The sequence below is a fragment of the Eucyclogobius newberryi genome, unplaced genomic scaffold (assembly GCF_026437365.1).
Source record: "Eucyclogobius newberryi isolate DKJ021-1_F unplaced genomic scaffold, fEucNew1.0.hap1 SCAF_2, whole genome shotgun sequence".
NCBI lineage: Eukaryota > Metazoa > Chordata > Actinopteri > Gobiiformes > Gobiidae > Eucyclogobius > Eucyclogobius newberryi.
The window spans coordinates 33,502,960-33,522,055 of record NW_027315834.1 but is presented as its reverse complement, the minus strand read 5'-3'; the positions used below and the strand labels follow the sequence as shown (position 1 = coordinate 33,522,055).

At 38.3% G+C, this 19,096-nt stretch overlaps 1 protein-coding gene across 1 annotated transcript in view; it reads right to left on the bottom strand.

Moving 5' to 3' along the window:
- The window catches only part of cacna2d1a (calcium channel, voltage-dependent, alpha 2/delta subunit 1a), a 67,367-nt gene that overhangs the window by 21,547 nt on the left and 26,724 nt on the right, over positions 1-19,096 (bottom strand). The window contains exons 3-9 of the mRNA XM_072455078.1: positions 18,145-18,261; positions 9,469-9,528; positions 8,323-8,358; positions 6,497-6,620; positions 3,312-3,443; positions 3,095-3,164; positions 13-63 (exon numbers count right to left, since the gene is read on the bottom strand). Of these exons, the coding sequence (XP_072311179.1) occupies positions 13-63; positions 3,095-3,164; positions 3,312-3,443; positions 6,497-6,620; positions 8,323-8,358; positions 9,469-9,528; positions 18,145-18,261 (590 nt within the window). The remainder of the gene's footprint in view (positions 1-12; positions 64-3,094; positions 3,165-3,311; positions 3,444-6,496; positions 6,621-8,322; positions 8,359-9,468; positions 9,529-18,144; positions 18,262-19,096) is intronic.

The following is a 19,096-nucleotide window of genomic DNA, read 5'->3' as shown; positions in this document are numbered from 1 at the left end:
TGTGTCACTTACGCGTCCACCAGAATGAGCATGTCCTTTGGTGAAGCTGCTCCTTGAATGTACCTAAGGTGGAAAAGTACACGGATTTCCCAAATGACACAATTGCACAAAGCACACTCAATTTAATCCGTTCTCTTTTTGATTTCTTTAATAAACAAACAGCTGTGTGTCTTTATTCTGGGTGAAGAGAGCTTTGTAGCTTGCAGAGCTTTTGAGACTAATTAATTTTTATTTAATTTATGAATGCAGGAAAAGGACCAATGCCGGCTGGGAGCCAGATGTTAATCAGTTTATGGAGACTTCTGAAGTCTTTGTATTCCACACTTTGATCTGTTATGGCCGGATCACAGAGTACTGAAGTGTTCAGGTCTGGGCCTACATTTAATTATTTTATATATATATATATTGGGGAATTAGATGTACTACAGTATATTGTGAGTAATACAGAAGTATAACTAAAGCAATACTTCATTCACCGTAGTTTGTTAATATATTTACAGTATTACTAAGCATTACTTTAAAGGATAGGATGGAGAATCTTGATGCTTTACTTCTACAATGTTGGGCATTTAGACAATGTGATGGCACAGGTGCACTGTTTATGGAAATGATACACTTTGAAAATGTCTCATGTTCTAATGTAAATGATTTGTTGAACTCTGTTACATCTAGTGTTTTGAATGTTCTGGACACCATCGCCCCTATAAAGGCTAAAATGGTTAAAAATAAGCAGGAGGCGCCGTGGAGAAATGATGATTTGGTCAGGGCACAGAAAAGGGAGTGCCGCAGGGCCGAACGGAAATGGCGCAAGTCAAAGCTCCAGGTTCAAAAAGAGATTTACAAAGAGAAGCTGAACATGTACAACCTAATCTTAAGTAGAACTAGGGAAAGATATTTTTCTGAAATAATTGGAAGCTGCAGTAACAACTGGCGTGTCCTGTTTGCCACAGTAAACAGATTAACAAATCCTCCAGCTCAGCTGCCGTTAGAACTCATTTCCACATCCAAGTGTAATGAGTTTGCATTATTCTTTAATGACAAAGTTCAGGGCATTAAAAATGCTATAAATCCCACAATGCAAAAAATTACCCTAAAACCACCAAGACACTTAGAGCTAACTCACTTTGCACCAGTAACTGACAAAACTGTCCATGAGATCATCACCAGTCTGAGTTCATCTACATGCTGCCTCGATGTGTTACCCTCCAGATTTCTAAAGTCTGTGCTGAACAGTTTGTTAGCACCATTCACTCACATAGTTAACATGTCGCTTCAATCTGGAACATTCCCAATGTCTTTGAAAACTGCGGTCATAAAGCCTCTCTTAAAGAAGAGCAGTCTTGATGCCGCAGTACTGAGTCATTACCGGCCCAGCTCTAATCTGCCATTTTGGGGCAAAGTCCTTGAAAAGGTTGTTTACCAACAGCTCACAGATTTCCTCTTAATAAACAACTCATTTGATGTTTTTCAGTCAGGTTTTAGACCTCATCACAGCACTGAGACTGCTCTTGTCAAGGTGACAAATGACATCCGCCTGAACACTGACACGGGCAAAGCTTCAGTCTTAATTCTGTTAGATCTGAGTGCTGCTTTTGACACTGTTGATCATGGGATCCTCTTACAGAGACTAGAGGACTGGGTGGGCATCACTGGCACTGCCCTAAACTGGTTAAGGTCCTATCTGGAAGACAGGAAGTACTTTGTTGAAATTGGTAGCTGTGTCTCAGACCACATGACCCTGACCTGTGGAGTGCCCCAAGGGTCAGTCCTGGGTCCCCTTCTGTTCAACCTCTACATGCTGCCGTTGGGTCAGTTGATACGCAGTGAAAATGTGTCCTATCACAATTATGCAGACGACACTCAGATCTATGTTTCACTATCGGCAGGTGACTATGGACCAGTAGATTCACTCTGTCACTGCATCCAACAGATCAGTTTGTGGAGGCAAAACAACTTTCTCCAGCTGAACTCAGACAAGACTGAAATAATCGTTTTTGGCCGACAGAAACAAAGAGAAAGTGTTAGCGGTCACCTCCAGAGTCTCGCTCTAAAACCTACAAACCAAATTAGAAATCTGGGGGTAATAATGGACTCAGACTTGAACTTTAATAGCCACGTCAAATCAATAACATCAGCAGCTTTTTACCATCTAAAAAACATTGCCAAAATCAAAAATATAGTGTCAAAACCAGATTTAGAGAGACTTATCCATGCGTTTGTCTCCAGTAGATTAGACTACTGTAACGGCCTGCTCACTGGTCTCTCCAAACGAGTTGTAAAACAGCTGCAGTACATCCAGAACGCTGCTGCTCGGGTCCTGACTAGAACCAGGAAGTATGATCACATTAGTCCTGTTCTCAGGTCTCTGCACTGGCTCCTGTGGCTCAGAGAATAGACTTTAAAGCAGCTCTGCTTGTGTACAAGTCTCTCCATGGCCTAGCACCAAAGTACATCTCAGACATGTTAGTGCCATATGAACCATCTCGGACTCTGAGGACCTCAGGGACTGGCCTCCTGCTGGTGCCCAGAGTCAGGACAAAACATGGGGAATCTGCGTTTCAGTTTTATGCAGCTAAAATCTGGAACAGTCTTCCTGAAGATGTGAGACAGGCTTCTACTCTGACAATGTTCAAATCTAAGCTAAAAACAGTTTTGTTTAGCTGCGCATATGACTGAAAGGATTTTTTCTTTGCACTCTTCTCTTTTGTTTGTGATTTTATTAGTTTAGAAAATCAGTTGGATTGATAATTTTTAATTTAGTTAATTTTTTTGTATTTCTGTTTCTGTAATTTCTTTGTGATTTGAATGCATTTTTCCTGCTGTGTGAAGCACTTTGAATTGCCTTGTGTATGAAATGTGCTCTACAAATAAACTTGCCTTGCCTTGCCTTATTTGCTCAGGGCATTTGTGATGTGTAGCCATGAAAAAGAGCTCTCACTGTCACATGTGTCTTGGACTGGATCACCTAGGATTGATGTTTTACTGAGCACATCATAGCTTTTATTCAAACGTATACATGGAATGTAAAAGTCCTGACTTGAAGCTGTAGGTTTTACTTGATAGAATCACATTATATACAAAAATACAGACTCACCAGGGGCGCCGGCGCACATCATAAAGGTCAATTTTTGTGGCTGCGTTGCCTAAGTCAATCCAAGGAGATGCTGGAAGTGTGTTGGATTGGTAAAAGTGAAAATTAGACAAATTAGTATAAAACATATTTGTTTGCCCCTTATTCTCAAGCGTCAATACAGTACTTATTTATGATCATTATTTTTTTGAATATTTATACTGCAAATTATGCCTCTTACCTGGAAAATATCGCAGTAATCCAGTGGCCGAGCCAAAAACCTGCCAGAGCAGTGAGGGGTCCTCTTCTCTGTTTTTCCGGAAGACATCCTCCAAACCTTGTGTCCAGTTCAGCTCATTTAAAATGATTGTGGCTAAAGAACACACACAGACAATTTGATGAAGCAGGATCCATAATAATATACAAATGAATTAGAGTTAAATGGAAAAGCGAATTATGTGCTAAAGAATAGATTACATAAAAAAGAACAACTAACTAACATACGCCCCTTGTTTATCTACATCCCTGAACGGTGAGCTAAAGGGAACATGTGGGCATGCTTTCAGTGGCTCCCAGCAGTATTGTAGAGCAAAGCTTGTCCCAATGATTAGTGGTGACAATTTGCTCTGCCCTGATCCCTCTGCTCTCCGAGGACCTTAATGGATTACTCTCACTCCTTCCAATGACATTTATAACAGGAAGTCACAAGGTAACGAGACATTATAGCAAATGTTTCTATTCCGCTCACAGAAAGATAAAACATCACTATTGTCTTGATTATGTGGTTTTATGGTGTGACTTTTAAAATGATGACAAGCCCATTAAACGATGTATTATCCATGCAACTGTGAAAAAAATTGTCATTATTATAAAAAGGCAAGACAATATCCAAATGCCAGAACAATTGTTATCACTCAAAGATGTATCTATGCATGACAGAATTGATCAGGAGAAAAAAAGAGGTTTCAACAGCAAAGATATATAAAATTGTTGCACTTAGTTAACAATAAAAATGGATGATGGGCGACCTCAAGAAAAGGGAAAGGCACTTATCGTATAGAATAGTACGGATTGGGAATACTGCAAATCTCAACCACTTGATCATCTGATTAGTGCTTTCTGGGAAGGCATCCAACTCACGACAAGGACAGAAGTGGCAGAGGAAGAAAAGGACTGCGTCTCCATCATCCCGGTACAGGGTGAAGCAGGGATACATTTTTGGCAGACACCACTGTACACCTAACAGGACACGGCTCAAAAAAGAAGAAGAAGACAAAAAAACAACAACCAAGAAGTGTCGCACGCTTTGCCACAGGGAGTTCAGCAGTGGTGCGGGGGGTGTCAGGGTATCTGAGCACTTCACTGCATGTGCATGTCTCACACTGACAGGTGCCACACAGGGTTGATGCAAACAGCCATCAGCCAAGGCTCCGATCCTGTGCCAAGGCCAACACGCTCTCTTCTCATCTCCACTCCACGTATCCATGCCAATCTGCGTAATGAGCGAGGAGACGTGCACACAGCCCTCAGATCCATATTCAGACGTCTTATACCCTCGTGGTAGGAATAAACCCTTTGAAACAAGGCATTCGAAACAAAACTAACAAGAAAAGGTTCACATTTAAGGTCAATTGTTTGTTCTTTTTACACAGATGAATGGTATAGTGCTGCTTTTGCTGTGATTATTGTTATTTCATCCTTATCTCTAGCCAATAAAGTCGTAAATAGTGAATGTTCAGAGAGACCTTTTTGAATTATGATATTAATAAAGCACTCTGTGATCACCCACTCACTAGGATGAATGAGGGGGCGTATAACACATTTACCTCAACCTTCTCTACCGAGAATTCACTTAGGGAAGGGAATAAATACATAAAGGAAAGACAACTGAAATGACAGGTATGAATTTGCAAATCTTTCACGTTCATACAAAAAAATCAAGGGCAGTGCGTGAGAAGTGTTGTCTTGACAATCTAGTTAAATGAAAGCAGAGGAGGTGGATGACACATATCTCCTTGAGCATCAGTAAAAGGCACAAGGACGCCAGCCTTGTCTAGACAAAGTCCTCTAATCAAGTTACCAGCGCTTTCCCTCCACACAACATGATGGAGCACTAGGGTGTGGCCAAGAGTGTGTGGTCCGTATCCACACACACAGAGGAAGATAGACATCACTATGGCAACTCGGACAGTCAAATTGGTAGTCTGTCTTTGAGAGAGACAGAAAAATGGTAAAACCACTGGTATAGTTAAGAGAAGAATGACCCACAACTGCCTTTAGGACGATTAAGCATATTATATGATCTGGGTTGTGATTCAGTGAGATAACCTCTATTATTCTCACATAAGAGAACTGTTGTATGGCCATTTAAGATTTTTTTCAAAACACGTGTAATTTTTGATCAGTACTTCATACTAAATTAAACTTAATTACAATCATATGGGCCTATAGTTTGATTTCATGATTTATGTGAGAATTTATAATCATAATTATTGTTGTTCCTACAAACAACATCTTCAGTATTGTTTTATGGAATTGCAAAGTCAGACTGATGACTCACAAAAGAAACAACCCCTGTTCCAACACCTCAGTCCCTCCTCCTTCAGCTCACATCATTATAACTGCTGCGGACTGTAAAAATAACTGAGTGCATTTGGCTATTTGGCAATGACAAAAATGTCGGCACAGTCAGACGCCTCAGAGGCCTGTCATTCTGCACATTTATAGTCCAACTTATGAGCAGTGACTGGCTGTTACTGCGCAGATACCATGTAACATAAGGATTTGGGAAACCCACACTGACGTTTATAGTTTAAGGAGAGACCTTATCTAATACCTATTATGTCAAGCTGAGGCTTCAGAAAATGTCGCATATTCGGGGTTTTGTTGCTAAACTTACTGTTCTGTGTGTGCAATTATTGTTATTATTTATATTATTTACTTAAACAGTGGTTCTCATATTCTGGTACGTGTCCCATTGGTGGTAAGCGAGCTCCTTCAGAAGGTAGGCAAGTTCCTCTGCAGTTCAAGTATTTGTTGAATTTAAAGTCAATGTATTCCCCATTTTTGTCCTCCTTTGGGTTAGCCCTTGTCCTATTTCAGACCGAGTTTCCAAGATCTGGTTTGACAGTGAAAACTGTCCTGGATCAGAAGGACTGAGGCAGCTGGTGGTCAGTAATAGGGGCGTAAAGGGGGAGCATGAATCAGGGCTAAAAATATATAAGAGTGGCCCAGCCTGGGTCTGGAGCTGTTCTTGAGCTGGGCTGGGAGACTAAGCAGCAGCACATCATGTGACTGTACTGTACTAGACGTAGTGTTGACAGCGACAGATCTAGGCAGGGCAGGGCAGGGCAGGGCAGGGGTTACTTCTACAAGTGTTGGACTACCTGTAAGGTGCCTGCATTGCAAATCTTTGTGTTAACTTACAGCCTTCATATATGTCTGTGGGGATGTGAACTGCTGTGGTGTTGTAGGAGACCAGCCGCTTAAAGTCTGGGTCAACGTGGAAGTCATCAGGGACGTAGCGGTTCTTCAAGTCTGTTTGATTGAGCTGCACAGGGTCAAAGACAGAATTTATTGAACATTCGTGAGGGGAAAAAAACGACTGCATTTCAGTTAATACACATTTATAAAGAATAAATATAGATATACAGAGTACATAACTGGAATGTGCGTTTGTGTGTGTCAGTCAAACTGCGAATGACATAAGTGTGTTGTGGGAGTGTGATTTGTTCCCTCTGAGACGTGTCGGGAATGAGAGGCTGATGCTATAATCGGCAAAAAAGAATCTATAGCTTCTAAATTATTTTTTTATAGCTGTATTGGTTGCCAAAGGGAAATTGTTGCATGGTATTTGGTATTTTCTTACATAAGAGTAGCCAGCCACAGTATAAGTGTCTTATCCAGGGGCACGGCAATATGTGCAAATGTAGGATAAACACACAACAACTTCTCATCTAGTGATGGCAAGAGTGGTGTGTGACCTACAGTGTAAGTGTAATAACAGTGTTACGTGCGTTATAATACAGGCTCTGTTGTGGTAAACTGAGACCAGCCAAATGAGAAATTCAAAATGAGAAACTGATTAGTTCCCTGTTGTGTTTAGTTTTTAACGGTGCTGGTTCTGACTTGCCATGTGCTTCATGTGGTTGTATCAGCTGATGCTACGGTGAAGAGGTGGAGACGAGTGAAGCGTTTCATCTAATCTGTCACAAAACTTGTTTTATGCATTCAAGCACTGATGGTCAGTGTAGTTTAACTTCTGGGCAAAAGTGTGGAGTGGTTGAAAACAGTACCTCTCAGGGCACCGCCACAGATGAGTGCAGGGACTGAAGCTCTTTAAGTTCGCTTTATTCTTGTATTTGAAAGTACGAGTGTCTGAACGCCTAGGTCCCGAGGCCACCGTAACAATACATTTATTTTCATAGCGCTTTTCAGGATACTCAAAAGCACTTTGCAAAATAATAAAACAGTAAATTAAAATAAATGTATGAAATAAATATGCAAAAAAGATAACAATAAATTACAATGAGAAAATGTATTTAAATATTAAAAGCATTTCAATAAACTGGTCACTAAGGATGGGCAACAAAGATATAATCATCAAAATATATCATCTTGTATCTTACTTTTTTGCTGAAATTGCAATAGCCTGATTCACTTTTAACAGTGTCAGCCTTTTCCCCATACACTCTTCCTATTGGTCAGCCTCTATCATGCTCTGAGTGAGTGACAGGTGGATTTAACCAATTACAGTGTAGTGTGAAATATAGTATATATAATAAGTGTACTTTAGTAAGAGTCATGTGACTGCATGTGATTACTGCATATTGTATCACGTCTTGTCGGAGTGTGTCTGCTGTGTCTGTTTTACCATGTTGCCATATCTTAACAGTGTGTGCTTTGTTTTGTTGGTCTGTACTTGTCCCATAGGACTACGGATGGAAACTAAAGCTATGAGCTAAATCCGGTGTATTTGCAGCATTAGCTGTTCATTAATACTTGCTGTCCCATCCAAACAAACACATAATTAAATCAAAAATAAATAAATGAATCATGATAAAATCAAAATGTGTTATGGCGCCAAGAAAATATAGATTTTCTGGCATGTTGTCCACCCCTGCAGAGAACCCTATGTTCATAGAGAGACATTTAAACCACTGCAGAACTGGCACCACCACAAAACTAACTTAAGTAATCCAAAAGTGTTTCTGCCAAACTATAACACCAAAAATAAACAATGCAATACTTACATCATCTTTGGCATTGTAGTAAACAATTTCGTCACCCTGTAACAGAAACACCCACAGTTATCATGTGGGTGCTGTGCATTTATTTGAATTAAATAAAACCATGTGGTTTGTTTATGTCTAAAGTTAAGTGAATTAAATTATCATTAACATAGCAGCTCTTGTTTTTACTAGCTAACCGCTTGCAGATATTTAGAATCTATAATGCTACAGCAGCGGCTACCACCTCCATAGCTGCAAACCAACAGGAAATCAACTACTGTTATTGTTACACTGTTTAGTCAGTTACATCACTGCAGATAATCAGAGTAAAGTGCCAAGTAGTACCATCTGCTGGCTGTCTTGCTTTAAAACTGCTCTGTACTGAAGTAGAGAATAAGAGCACCAAGGGTAGTAAATACTGACATTAACACTATTAGACATCTTAGATTATTATGATATAAATTATGCCAAATTACAACCCATTAGTAACATGCCCCACACTGAAGAGTGAGCAAAGGCTAAACTACTTTATTTTTACACAAAACATGCATGATTAAAGTCATCAAAGCTTGACGTCCCTGGAGAAATGAGCCCAGTAGAACTGGCCTAGTTATGAAAGGTGATTGAGAACCTTTGCCGTTCCTGCCTACACCTGATCTACATCCAAATCTTATTTGATCATAAAATTGAGACAAGCAATGAGAAACATGGGATGAGTGAAGCTGAAATAATAGCATCAGGAGAATAGCATTCACCTAAAAACATAGTTTAGAAACAAAATAATAAAGGTTTTTAAAATAATAATGTAAATACATATTTGCAGGTACAATATAACAATGATATAAATATCTTCAATTACTACTGTTGTGAGGGATAGAAAAATGGGGCATTAGACTTGGTTGTTACCTTATGGTTCTCATCCAATAAAACTATATTGTATTAAAATTCATTGACAATATCATACAGAATAAATATGTATTTTTAACCTACAACGCACTAAATGGAAAATAGCATGTGCCCTCCTATCATAACGATGATAATTGATATAATACATGTGTTACAGCACTATTGTTTGATGTAAATATATATATATACTGTATGTATGACAACAATAATAACATGATAATATGTGTGACTTAACATGTGTGTTTAGGGTTTATGCCTCACCTCTGTTTCGAGACTCCATTTGTGATCCATCTGAAGCCTTTCTGCTTGTTTCACCAGTTTCTGTAAACATCAAAATAAAAATAAAACACAAAATCATTTGGCAAGGAAGACACTGTTCAAGTGAAACCCTAATGATTCTAACCGTGTACTAAAATTAGAGTCTTTTTTGAGTCTTTCTTGAGATCTAGTCCTAATGACTTTGTTAATGGATTCATAATGGGTCCGACTTTTAATCTCTACTTGATCCAAAAACACACCGTACTATTAATTTCCCATGGGAAATATTAAACTCAAACCAGGGCTACCAGTCATTAATAGGAGGATGTGGTGTATCCAAGAACTAAACTACTTTATGAAATGAGACATGCCTGAGGATAGAAATGCTTTAATAATACATTTTGGTTTGCGTCATAACAAGACAAGAATGAAATCCCCATCTCTTTGTGAAATACACAATAATAAGCCCAAAAAGGCACGTAATTAACAAGCACAAACTTGACCTTACGGAATAAGGGAAATCTTGGCGTTGGACAGCTTGCATTGTCTTCATATTCAGTCAAATGTACTTCTGTCTTTCTTTGCACTTCTATCTCAGTTTACTTCTATAAGCATTACTATTTGAATCCCAAATCAGAATGAATTCATTTATGATGCTGCTCATGTTGTATATTTACTTCATTAAAGGCTGAGACTCACTTCAGTCTTGTATAAATAAATGTATCATTATGGACGGCGGAGTTCACGAAAAGATGGGATACAATTTTGAGGCGATAAATTTAAAAGAAAAAAGAAAGATTTTTTTTTTTTACATTTATAAAAATAAATGTAGGATACTTTTATCCACATTTATAGTTTTTTAAATGTTTTGTTTTAAATGTATGTTTTTGAGGAAGTGAAAGCGAAGGACACAAAAATTACATATACTTTAATTAAATTTTTCAAAAACGTCTAAAATGAAAACATGATTTTAGTGCAGTCCTCCCCAAAACAAATGTTTTTGTTGCTACTGAAAGGGAAGGTGTTTGTGATCGGCTGATCCAACAGCATCAAACAGGAGTGAGCACAGCACACTGAATGGACCAGCTTTCACTTTTATATTAATATGTGTATACATATGCAGTATATTATATGTGCTGTATAATATTTACAGCAGTGAAAATGTAGCTTTTCACAGTCTCTAGAATGCAGTTTTCTGTGGCTTTGAAATATTCTGCGGGGACACTGCTGAATAAGGTAAACTTTACTAAAACTATCAAAGGGGTAAAAATATAATGTACCATCCCAAATGAGAAAAGATCAAAGATAAAGCAACGTAGGCACCGTGCTTGTTCTGACACACATTCTGGAGGGTGCGTGAAGCCCGCCCAGGACACACACTAATGCACACCTGCCATCTGACGGATGTGTGAGGAGGGGGGCACAGGAAGCTCCAGCATCTGCTGTTGTGACTGGCAACACTTTAGTCAGATCTGTACTGCTCAGCCTCCAGGGACCCAAGGAGGAGAGGCAAGACCATCACACACATGCACATTAGGACAAAAAAGAGACATTTAAATCCACCTCTGATGATAGTCAAGAGAGAATTCCCAACACCAGACTTCTGTGACTTTACACGTCATCCATTCAGCGGAGCACTTGTTCAAGAACTCATATTTCCTGCAGCAAATTATTCCACCCATGCATGCAATCTGTGTCATTTGGCAGCTATGGATGTCCAAATGCCACTGTCCAGCGACAGTACTGACATGATTATAACAGCACATTGTATGTCATAATTTCCTTATATCCCATAGGCCATGTTTTTATGTAAAAATGTGTCTTTTTTATTGATTTTTAGAAATCATTGAACAATAAGAGTGTTACTTTGGGAAAAGTAGTGTTTGAGATCTGAATTGCATTAAACAGAGAATTCATTAAAATATTTCTATTTCTGCTCTCCTAATTCACTCCGGACCATTTGAGGGAATTTAAAAAGTGATCACTGACTGACTGCTATTTCGATTGAGATATCTGTGTAATCCTCTCTCATCCAAGTACCTTCTTCAGTACTGACACAGCTCTGGTAAGAGACTGGGGCGGGGAGTGGGAATTTTCGAGTCTTATAAAAGGGGAACTTGTAATATTTCCCTAACTAACGAAATGTGTCTTAATTCAAGCATAAAATGTGGCATCTCTACTTAGTGGTGGATTTAACTCAGCAGGTAAAGCAATAGGTTTGGTCTAGGGGCAATCTGAGACCCACACTGGCCATAATCTTGTTCTTTTCATGTTTAAACTTTTTAAAGTCATAGATTGCACAGTCTGTAGAGTTTATTACAGAGCTTTCTATTCAACAGCGGCAGTCATTTGTGTCGAGCTGAGGCTGAGCCTCTCCTCTGCGCCGTTCCCATCTCTGATTGGATGCTGGCGCTCTTTACCCACTGTCTCATTAGTTATTTTTGTTGAACTGGAGTATGATTGGCTGCATGTAGAAAGTGGGCGGGAGCTCATTGAGGCAAGCATCTGCTCAAAGAAAAACTGAGTTTTACTTTCCACAAAAATTATACAAACTGAACTGAATCAGAAGGAGCAGTGCAAAAAGAACAAAAGTTCAAATAATTTAGACTGTTACTTCAAACAAAATATTACCCAAGTGAGTAAAAGTTTCAGAAAGTTATTCCAAGATATAACGTTTCTTAAAAAAAAACTAATTACTAAGAAAATGGAACTAAATACCACCACCTCGGCTGTTCTGTTCAAAGTTTTGTGGAGGGAGGAGCTCTGAGTCTTTCTTTGCATTTGGAGGGTTCCTGTATGTACAGGAAGTACAGTAGTGGGGGCACTAAAACCACATCATATTTTTTGGGCTAGACATATAAAAGCCAGTAGTTTACCACAGCTAGGTCAGAAGTGGAGCTTGGATATCAAACTGACTTTAATGTAGAATACAGACAATAAACAGAAAACTGATCATCTCTGGCTGAAACTTAAACAGCTGATTAAGGCCTGATAAAAGCAGCACATTCGCTCCTCAAGTGACTCACCACAAAGAGAAGCCTTTTAGTACAGGTCATTTGAGAAAGATAAAAGGTTGTGCAGACTACTAAGCAATGCTTTTTGTGGTCTTTACAATACAGACCGCCTCAGCCATAGAGTGTGTTACTATTGCCTGTGGGTCTTTAAATATGAGTGACGGCAATATTTTATGAATCACTCAGTAAATTAATTTCATTGAGTTTGACTATTGACCAATGCAGTGATGAATGTACGGATTTTGGCATGTGGCAGCAAAATATGTTGTTAGCTCAGCATAGTAATAATCTAAATAGTTTGTATATATCAATATATATATATACATACATATATATATATACATATATATATATATATATATATATATATATATATATATATATATATATTGATGTTGATATATAATTCAGAGACAGCATATATATAACATATAACATATTTAGAGAGTAATAGTACAATTACTTGAGTAAAGTTTTAGGTGACAAAAGTGTTATGCTGAAAATAATAAACCTCTCTGTGAAATGATCTTATTGTTGAATGTGTTTTGTTTGCACTGTATTATTCCTGTCAATCAGGGACTGCAGATGGAAATTCACAAGCTTAATGTCTCTGTACATTGTCCCTTCAAATAAAGATCAAATTAAACTAAACTGTATAATTTTAACACGTGTCCTTCCAATTATATAAAATTAAAATCATAAATAAAAGGTCATGTCCAGGAATTTCCTGAACCATTACTTTATTCATCTACATCAGTATTTCATTTCTAACTAATGGTGGTTACATTTCACCTTTGCACATCGGCCAACAGCTGCTTTGGATATGATTTGGTATCTACATCGTGATGTGAGTTATTCTTTGACAATCCAATAACATTTTACGGTGAGGGTCATTAAAGGTAATTTACAGAGATAGAGGAATCCTCTCTTAGATTTGAGTAAAAGCTAAAGTGTGTGAGAGCGGTCTGTAATGAGCTGTTGAGAGTGCGAGGCTGCTGTGATTAGGGTTTGAACAGTAAAGTCTAATGAGTCACAGCACGTCACTGACTGTCGCTTTAATAACACACTTCCACACACTAGAGATCACTGACTCCATGGTAATTACACTCCCCACATAAGCCTAAACAGGGCTCTGGGTAAGCTCACATATTTATTGAGAAATTTAATTATCACAACTTTCTTTCTGTATTCATACTCATAATGTTTCATGATGTTTTCAATTATCTGTAATTTTCCTTCACCTAATTATTGATGAGCACAGAGTCATGCGAGTCAAAGGTGACCTGGATATCACAGACAGTCACCGCTAAAGGTTAAAAAGAAGGAAATAGACGATAAAGATAGAAAGGTCTATTTCCTGTTCACTACTGCATGTTCTCAAGTGCAATATCTTCAAAATAGGGCAAGGTTTCCTCCTATGATCATTATTTGATGCTTTATTTTTCAGGTACAAGGTCCATCGAAGCCCCTATTCTTGTTTGGGGGTTTTAAGTGCCTTGGTAAATCCTTTATGCCACTAGTGAGGGTTTTGTTATTTTCTCCAATAATTTTTATATACCGGTAATAGTATCTGTAATTTTCCTTGCAGAGGGTCTGCCACCTCACTTTCTCCACTGAGATGTTACTGCTTTTCCTGACATTATGGCATTAAATGTATACATTTTGTCTTGATTAAGTTACAAGGCTTTTTATGGCTTTTAAAATGATTTGTTACTGAGAGTAGCAATCACCTCTCCACAGACCTGACCTGTAACTTGGACAGGATCTCCATAAAATGACATGTAATGCCATACTCTTGAACATTCTAGGCAAAGCAATACCATCTCCATGGCAACAAGTAGAAACTCACAAAGTGTATGGACCTTAAAGTGGAGAAATAAAAACCACAAATTAATAAGTTTGGGGATTTGGGGAATCTGCTTATGGTTTCCATGTTGCTAAGCAATCGTGGTGTCATGGAAACCCAGTGCATCTGTGGACTTGCTCTTCAGGAACACCAGAGACAACCAACAGTTGGATTATTTTGACAGCAGAAGACAAAGGTCAAACATTTTTAGCAATTACAACAAAATGTCAAGTACCATCTTTCAAGCCCAAAGGAGCCAAATTGGATGATATTAAATCAGCAAAGAGCCAACTTTGGAAAACACATTCAATTCTGTTTCAAAAATAGCCACAATCCATCCCCAGTCTGGTGAATGGCCAAAGCTTTTAGATCTTCTGGCAAAGTGCTAAAGTAATCCTGTCTCTCTTTCAACAATCCGTATTCCAACAGGACTCGTTTGTCAGGGCCGCTCTCCTGCTTTAGTCCTCAGACATTGCTTTGACAGACGCATCAATTATTTTAAATTCAACGAGTGAAAAGGTGCTTTTTGTGTTGTTCTTTGCTGTCTCTGAATTCTGTTGGCCAAACTGAACAATTTACTTGCTGGTCAAAGTGCACCAGAACCTAAAGAGCACTTCCACTAAAGTAAATCTTATTAACTCAAATGCATTTTTTCCATGTGACTGATGTTTTTTCTAGATGGATTGTGTCAGTGTTGGTTTCATGTTGTGTTCATTTGTTCTACATTGTAAAGTAGCTCTTTGTACTAAATGTGTCAGGCCAAGTTTGGATTTGATCACCACATCTTTCACACTGTCATGGAAAGGTCTTTGTTGGATGTCAGATCTCACCCAGAAGCTTTTAGTGAAACTCAGAATAACCTTCCCCAACCTTGGTGTCTTTTGTTACAGCTGATGAAAAGTCACCATGGCCACTAGCCCGACTCTATGTAATACAATGCCCTCTTTGGTATTGCATTTGGAAGCTAACATTTAAAAGGACACATATTATGTCAAATAGACTTTTTGGAGATTTTAATCATATTCTAACATTGTTCCCCCCGGAGTTGTATTTAGCATAATTTACACATGGTTGCTAAATCCCTCTAAGCTTCAGAAAACACAACAGATTTGTGACATCATAAAAAAAATATAAACACACAGCACAAACTGCGCTGTTTTAAGTCCATAAACCATCAGCAGAATCGTTCTGAGCATTTCTGCTACAACTGCATGCTTACATTGGCATGTCGGAGGAAAGCTAGCTTTTGTTTATTTCCCTGTGGTAATTCCCACTGCGGTCAGTAGATGGTGCGCTGACACAAATCCCTTATTTTTTTATTTTGATCCACATTAGCTTCCACCAAGTGGTTGCTAGTCTTCCTGGGGTCCAACGTAATGTGTGTTTTCAGACACAATTCTAAAACATGAGATGCCAAAGCAAAGATCCTAAACTGCATCTTTAAAGGCCAAAGAAAACTAATATTGCATAATATGTGCCCTTTAACAAGTGCGGTTGTCAAAATCTATACCGAGACACTAAACAATACTAAAACTAGTATCAAAACTAGAAAATATTATTAAAAAGACAAAATTGTACCTTTCACCGAATAGTCTCTTCAGTAAGTGTAAGACCACATGATAACATAAAAAAAAACTATAATTGTTTTGTGTTGGAAATTACGTTATATTGCCTATCTTAATTGGTATTGAGTATCAACCCTGTTCTTGAGTAACATAATTGAGTTTGAGGTTCTAGTATCGTGACAGCTTCATTTGCAGATATTTGACCTCGATACCGGGAGCTTCCCTGAAAAATGTAATAATACAAATGGTGAGCCCCGTGTGAAAAGATAAATCATGTTTTCCACTGGGGCGGAAACTAAAGGTCTTGTCAAAGAGGCCCTCTTAAGGATATGTTTTAATTATTGATGAGCACAGAGTCATGCGAGTCAAAGGTGACCTGGATATCACAGACAGTCACCGCTAAAGGTTAAAAAGACGGAAATGGGTGAATTAGAGTAAACGGTAAAGATAGAAAGGTCTATTTCCTGTTCACTCCTGCACGCCATCAAGCGAACCCAATATCCTCCAAATAGGGCAAGGTTTCCTCCTATAATCATTATTTGCTGCTTTATCTTTCAGGTACAAGGTCCATCGAAGCCCCTATTCTTGTTTGGAGAGTAAATCCTTTATGCCACTTGTGAGGGTTTTGTTAACAATGTTATTTTTTTAATTTTTTTTTATATAATATCAGGCTACTGAGTGTGTGACAGAAGTTTAAGGACATCAAATCTTAGTATAGCATCTTTTGGACTAAATCACGCCATAGCCACCCAAACATTTCCGTGTGCTTTGTCATTCACATTTGTCTGAAAAAGTATATGAAAGTAAATGTGCTGTTGTGTTATCTAACCACTAACAAGTCACTTCTCACACCCACAGTCTCACAGGGAACACATGCAGCTGGAGGAGACAGTTTAACTTAGTGTAAAGAGCAAGGGCAAAGTGAGAGAGGCAGCGGTGTCTTCCCCAATCGATTCAGCTGCAAGTACATGAAGGAACATCAAATATTGTGTTTGGGGAGGTATACGCTCACTGTTATACTGTTGCTACTAGTTACTTCTACCAGTAGTATATTTTACAGAAAAGTACAGTTCATTTTGACCAATGTCAATGTCTTCAACCTGTGGCAATAGGACATGAGAGGCATAAATCAAATAAAGGGCCTTTGTGAAGGTCATTTCACAGGCTGCAAGTGAAGTATAACATTACATTAACCTATAGGTTAGATAATGGACATTACTTCAGGTGTAGACATCTTTCCCATAGCCTTTTAAATTCATAGATCTCTAAAGTGGATAAGCAAACAGTTATGATCCCTCTATGAGCTGCCATAAAGCTGGCTCTGTACCACTTCATTACAGCCTCATAAGCTTGTGGCAGACGCATATCCTAAACTACTGTTACTGTAAAAACTCTGAAAAACAACAGCCTTTTATGCTGCAGCTGCAAAACAACACTAAAACTAATTGTTATTCTTCCCTAACCATCATGACTAAGTTTAATGGGTGTGTGGCTGATTGATAGAGAAATCAATGACAATGTAACTATGGCAACATGCTCTCATGCCTTAATTAGATAACTCTGTCTCCTGGAGCTAGATTGATCTAGACTAGGGGCCCACACAGATCCTAACTGAGTTACTATGGTTTGCTGGGTTGCTACATTGAGGTTTACACTCTTTTGACACAACAAAGCATCCAGAAGGCCTTAATTTAGCAACTGTGTATGGGACAGGCACAAAATGAAGCCTTTGAGCTTCGTTGTGTGCCTATCCTGTACCTTAAGATGAAAAATACGTAAATCAATGATTTAAACATTAAACGTACTAAACATTTGTTTAGTACGTTTGAAACAAAGCCATTGTAACTGCTAGTGCAAATCTCATCACAGGAAAGGATCACCAACGTTACAAATACACGGCCTGAAGGTTCAAATTCAGACCACAAATCACTTTCTTTTGTTTTTGCCTTTTGTCATGCAGCATCACAGACTGGTAATCTGTATTAAGTCATCTGGCTGGATGATGTCTGTTTATATCTGATCACTGCAGGGCCCTGAGCTATGGCTGTGCTCCAGTATCTTCTGCCATAAAATGAAAGAAAACAGATTGTTCCTGTGTGTTTCTTTAAGTATGAGCTTTCAAAGAGACATTACAATATAATCCCTGAGATAACCAGAACCCTTATCAATCCATCCCAACAGAAGACAATGGAATCAACAACTTTTATGTTCCAACTTTGCAATGACGATGTGTGTGTATCATGGTTTTACTCACCCTCAGGGCTTCGGAGCGCTTTGCGAGTAGTCTCTCAATTTCTCCTGAAGCCTTGGCTACCAGCTCTGTTGCATTATTGTGCTCCACACTAAAGCGTGTTTTGTGTTTGTAGTATATCTATTAACAAATAAAAGAATGACACAATTAGTACAGAGAACATGCTAATGCTAGGTTAATAGTTCCCTGCTCTCATACACATACAGTACATACATATTTATGTTTTATATATTTTTTATCATTACATCATCTCTGAAGCACAGGAGACAGAGCAAAGGGTTACATAACATCAAATATTTACTGTTCTGTGAAATATGCTGAGAAAATAAAAAATAAATGAGAGAGACAGAAAAAATACGGGCCAAACAGCCAATTATTTTGCAGCCTAGAGGGATGTCTTCAACCAGTACTCAAGCAATACAACTGTGCGTTAGATTGTCTTTATTCTTCTGGAATCTTATGGATAAGTGGATAAAAAATTAAGTAACAGATGCTGTAACTTTTATTAAGCAAACAATAAATACAAAAATGTATTGACTGTGATCAACTTCCAAATTGTATTGATTCTTTAAATAGATTTAAAATGGATAACAGAGACTTATGATTATGACCATATTTATTATGGCCCATATTGCATCAAGTGTCACATTTTGACCATAAAAGGGTCCATGGAGGGAGAGTGGTTAATGAAGATAGATGCAATTACTCTGATGACTAACTGCCATTCATCGTTATGTTGGTGGCATTAACCAATTTCCAACTTGTAATAAGCTTTAAGCTTGTCCATTACTACATTATGGGGGTGTGTACAGCTTCAGATGGTTAAATTAAGCAGGAGTGGATCACCATGTATTCTTATGGCTTTGAGAATTGATAAAATACCTGATTATAAGCTGCAGACAAGCATGCAGCCGTCACAAAAAAATCTGATTTTAACAACATGGTCAAAGGGGAA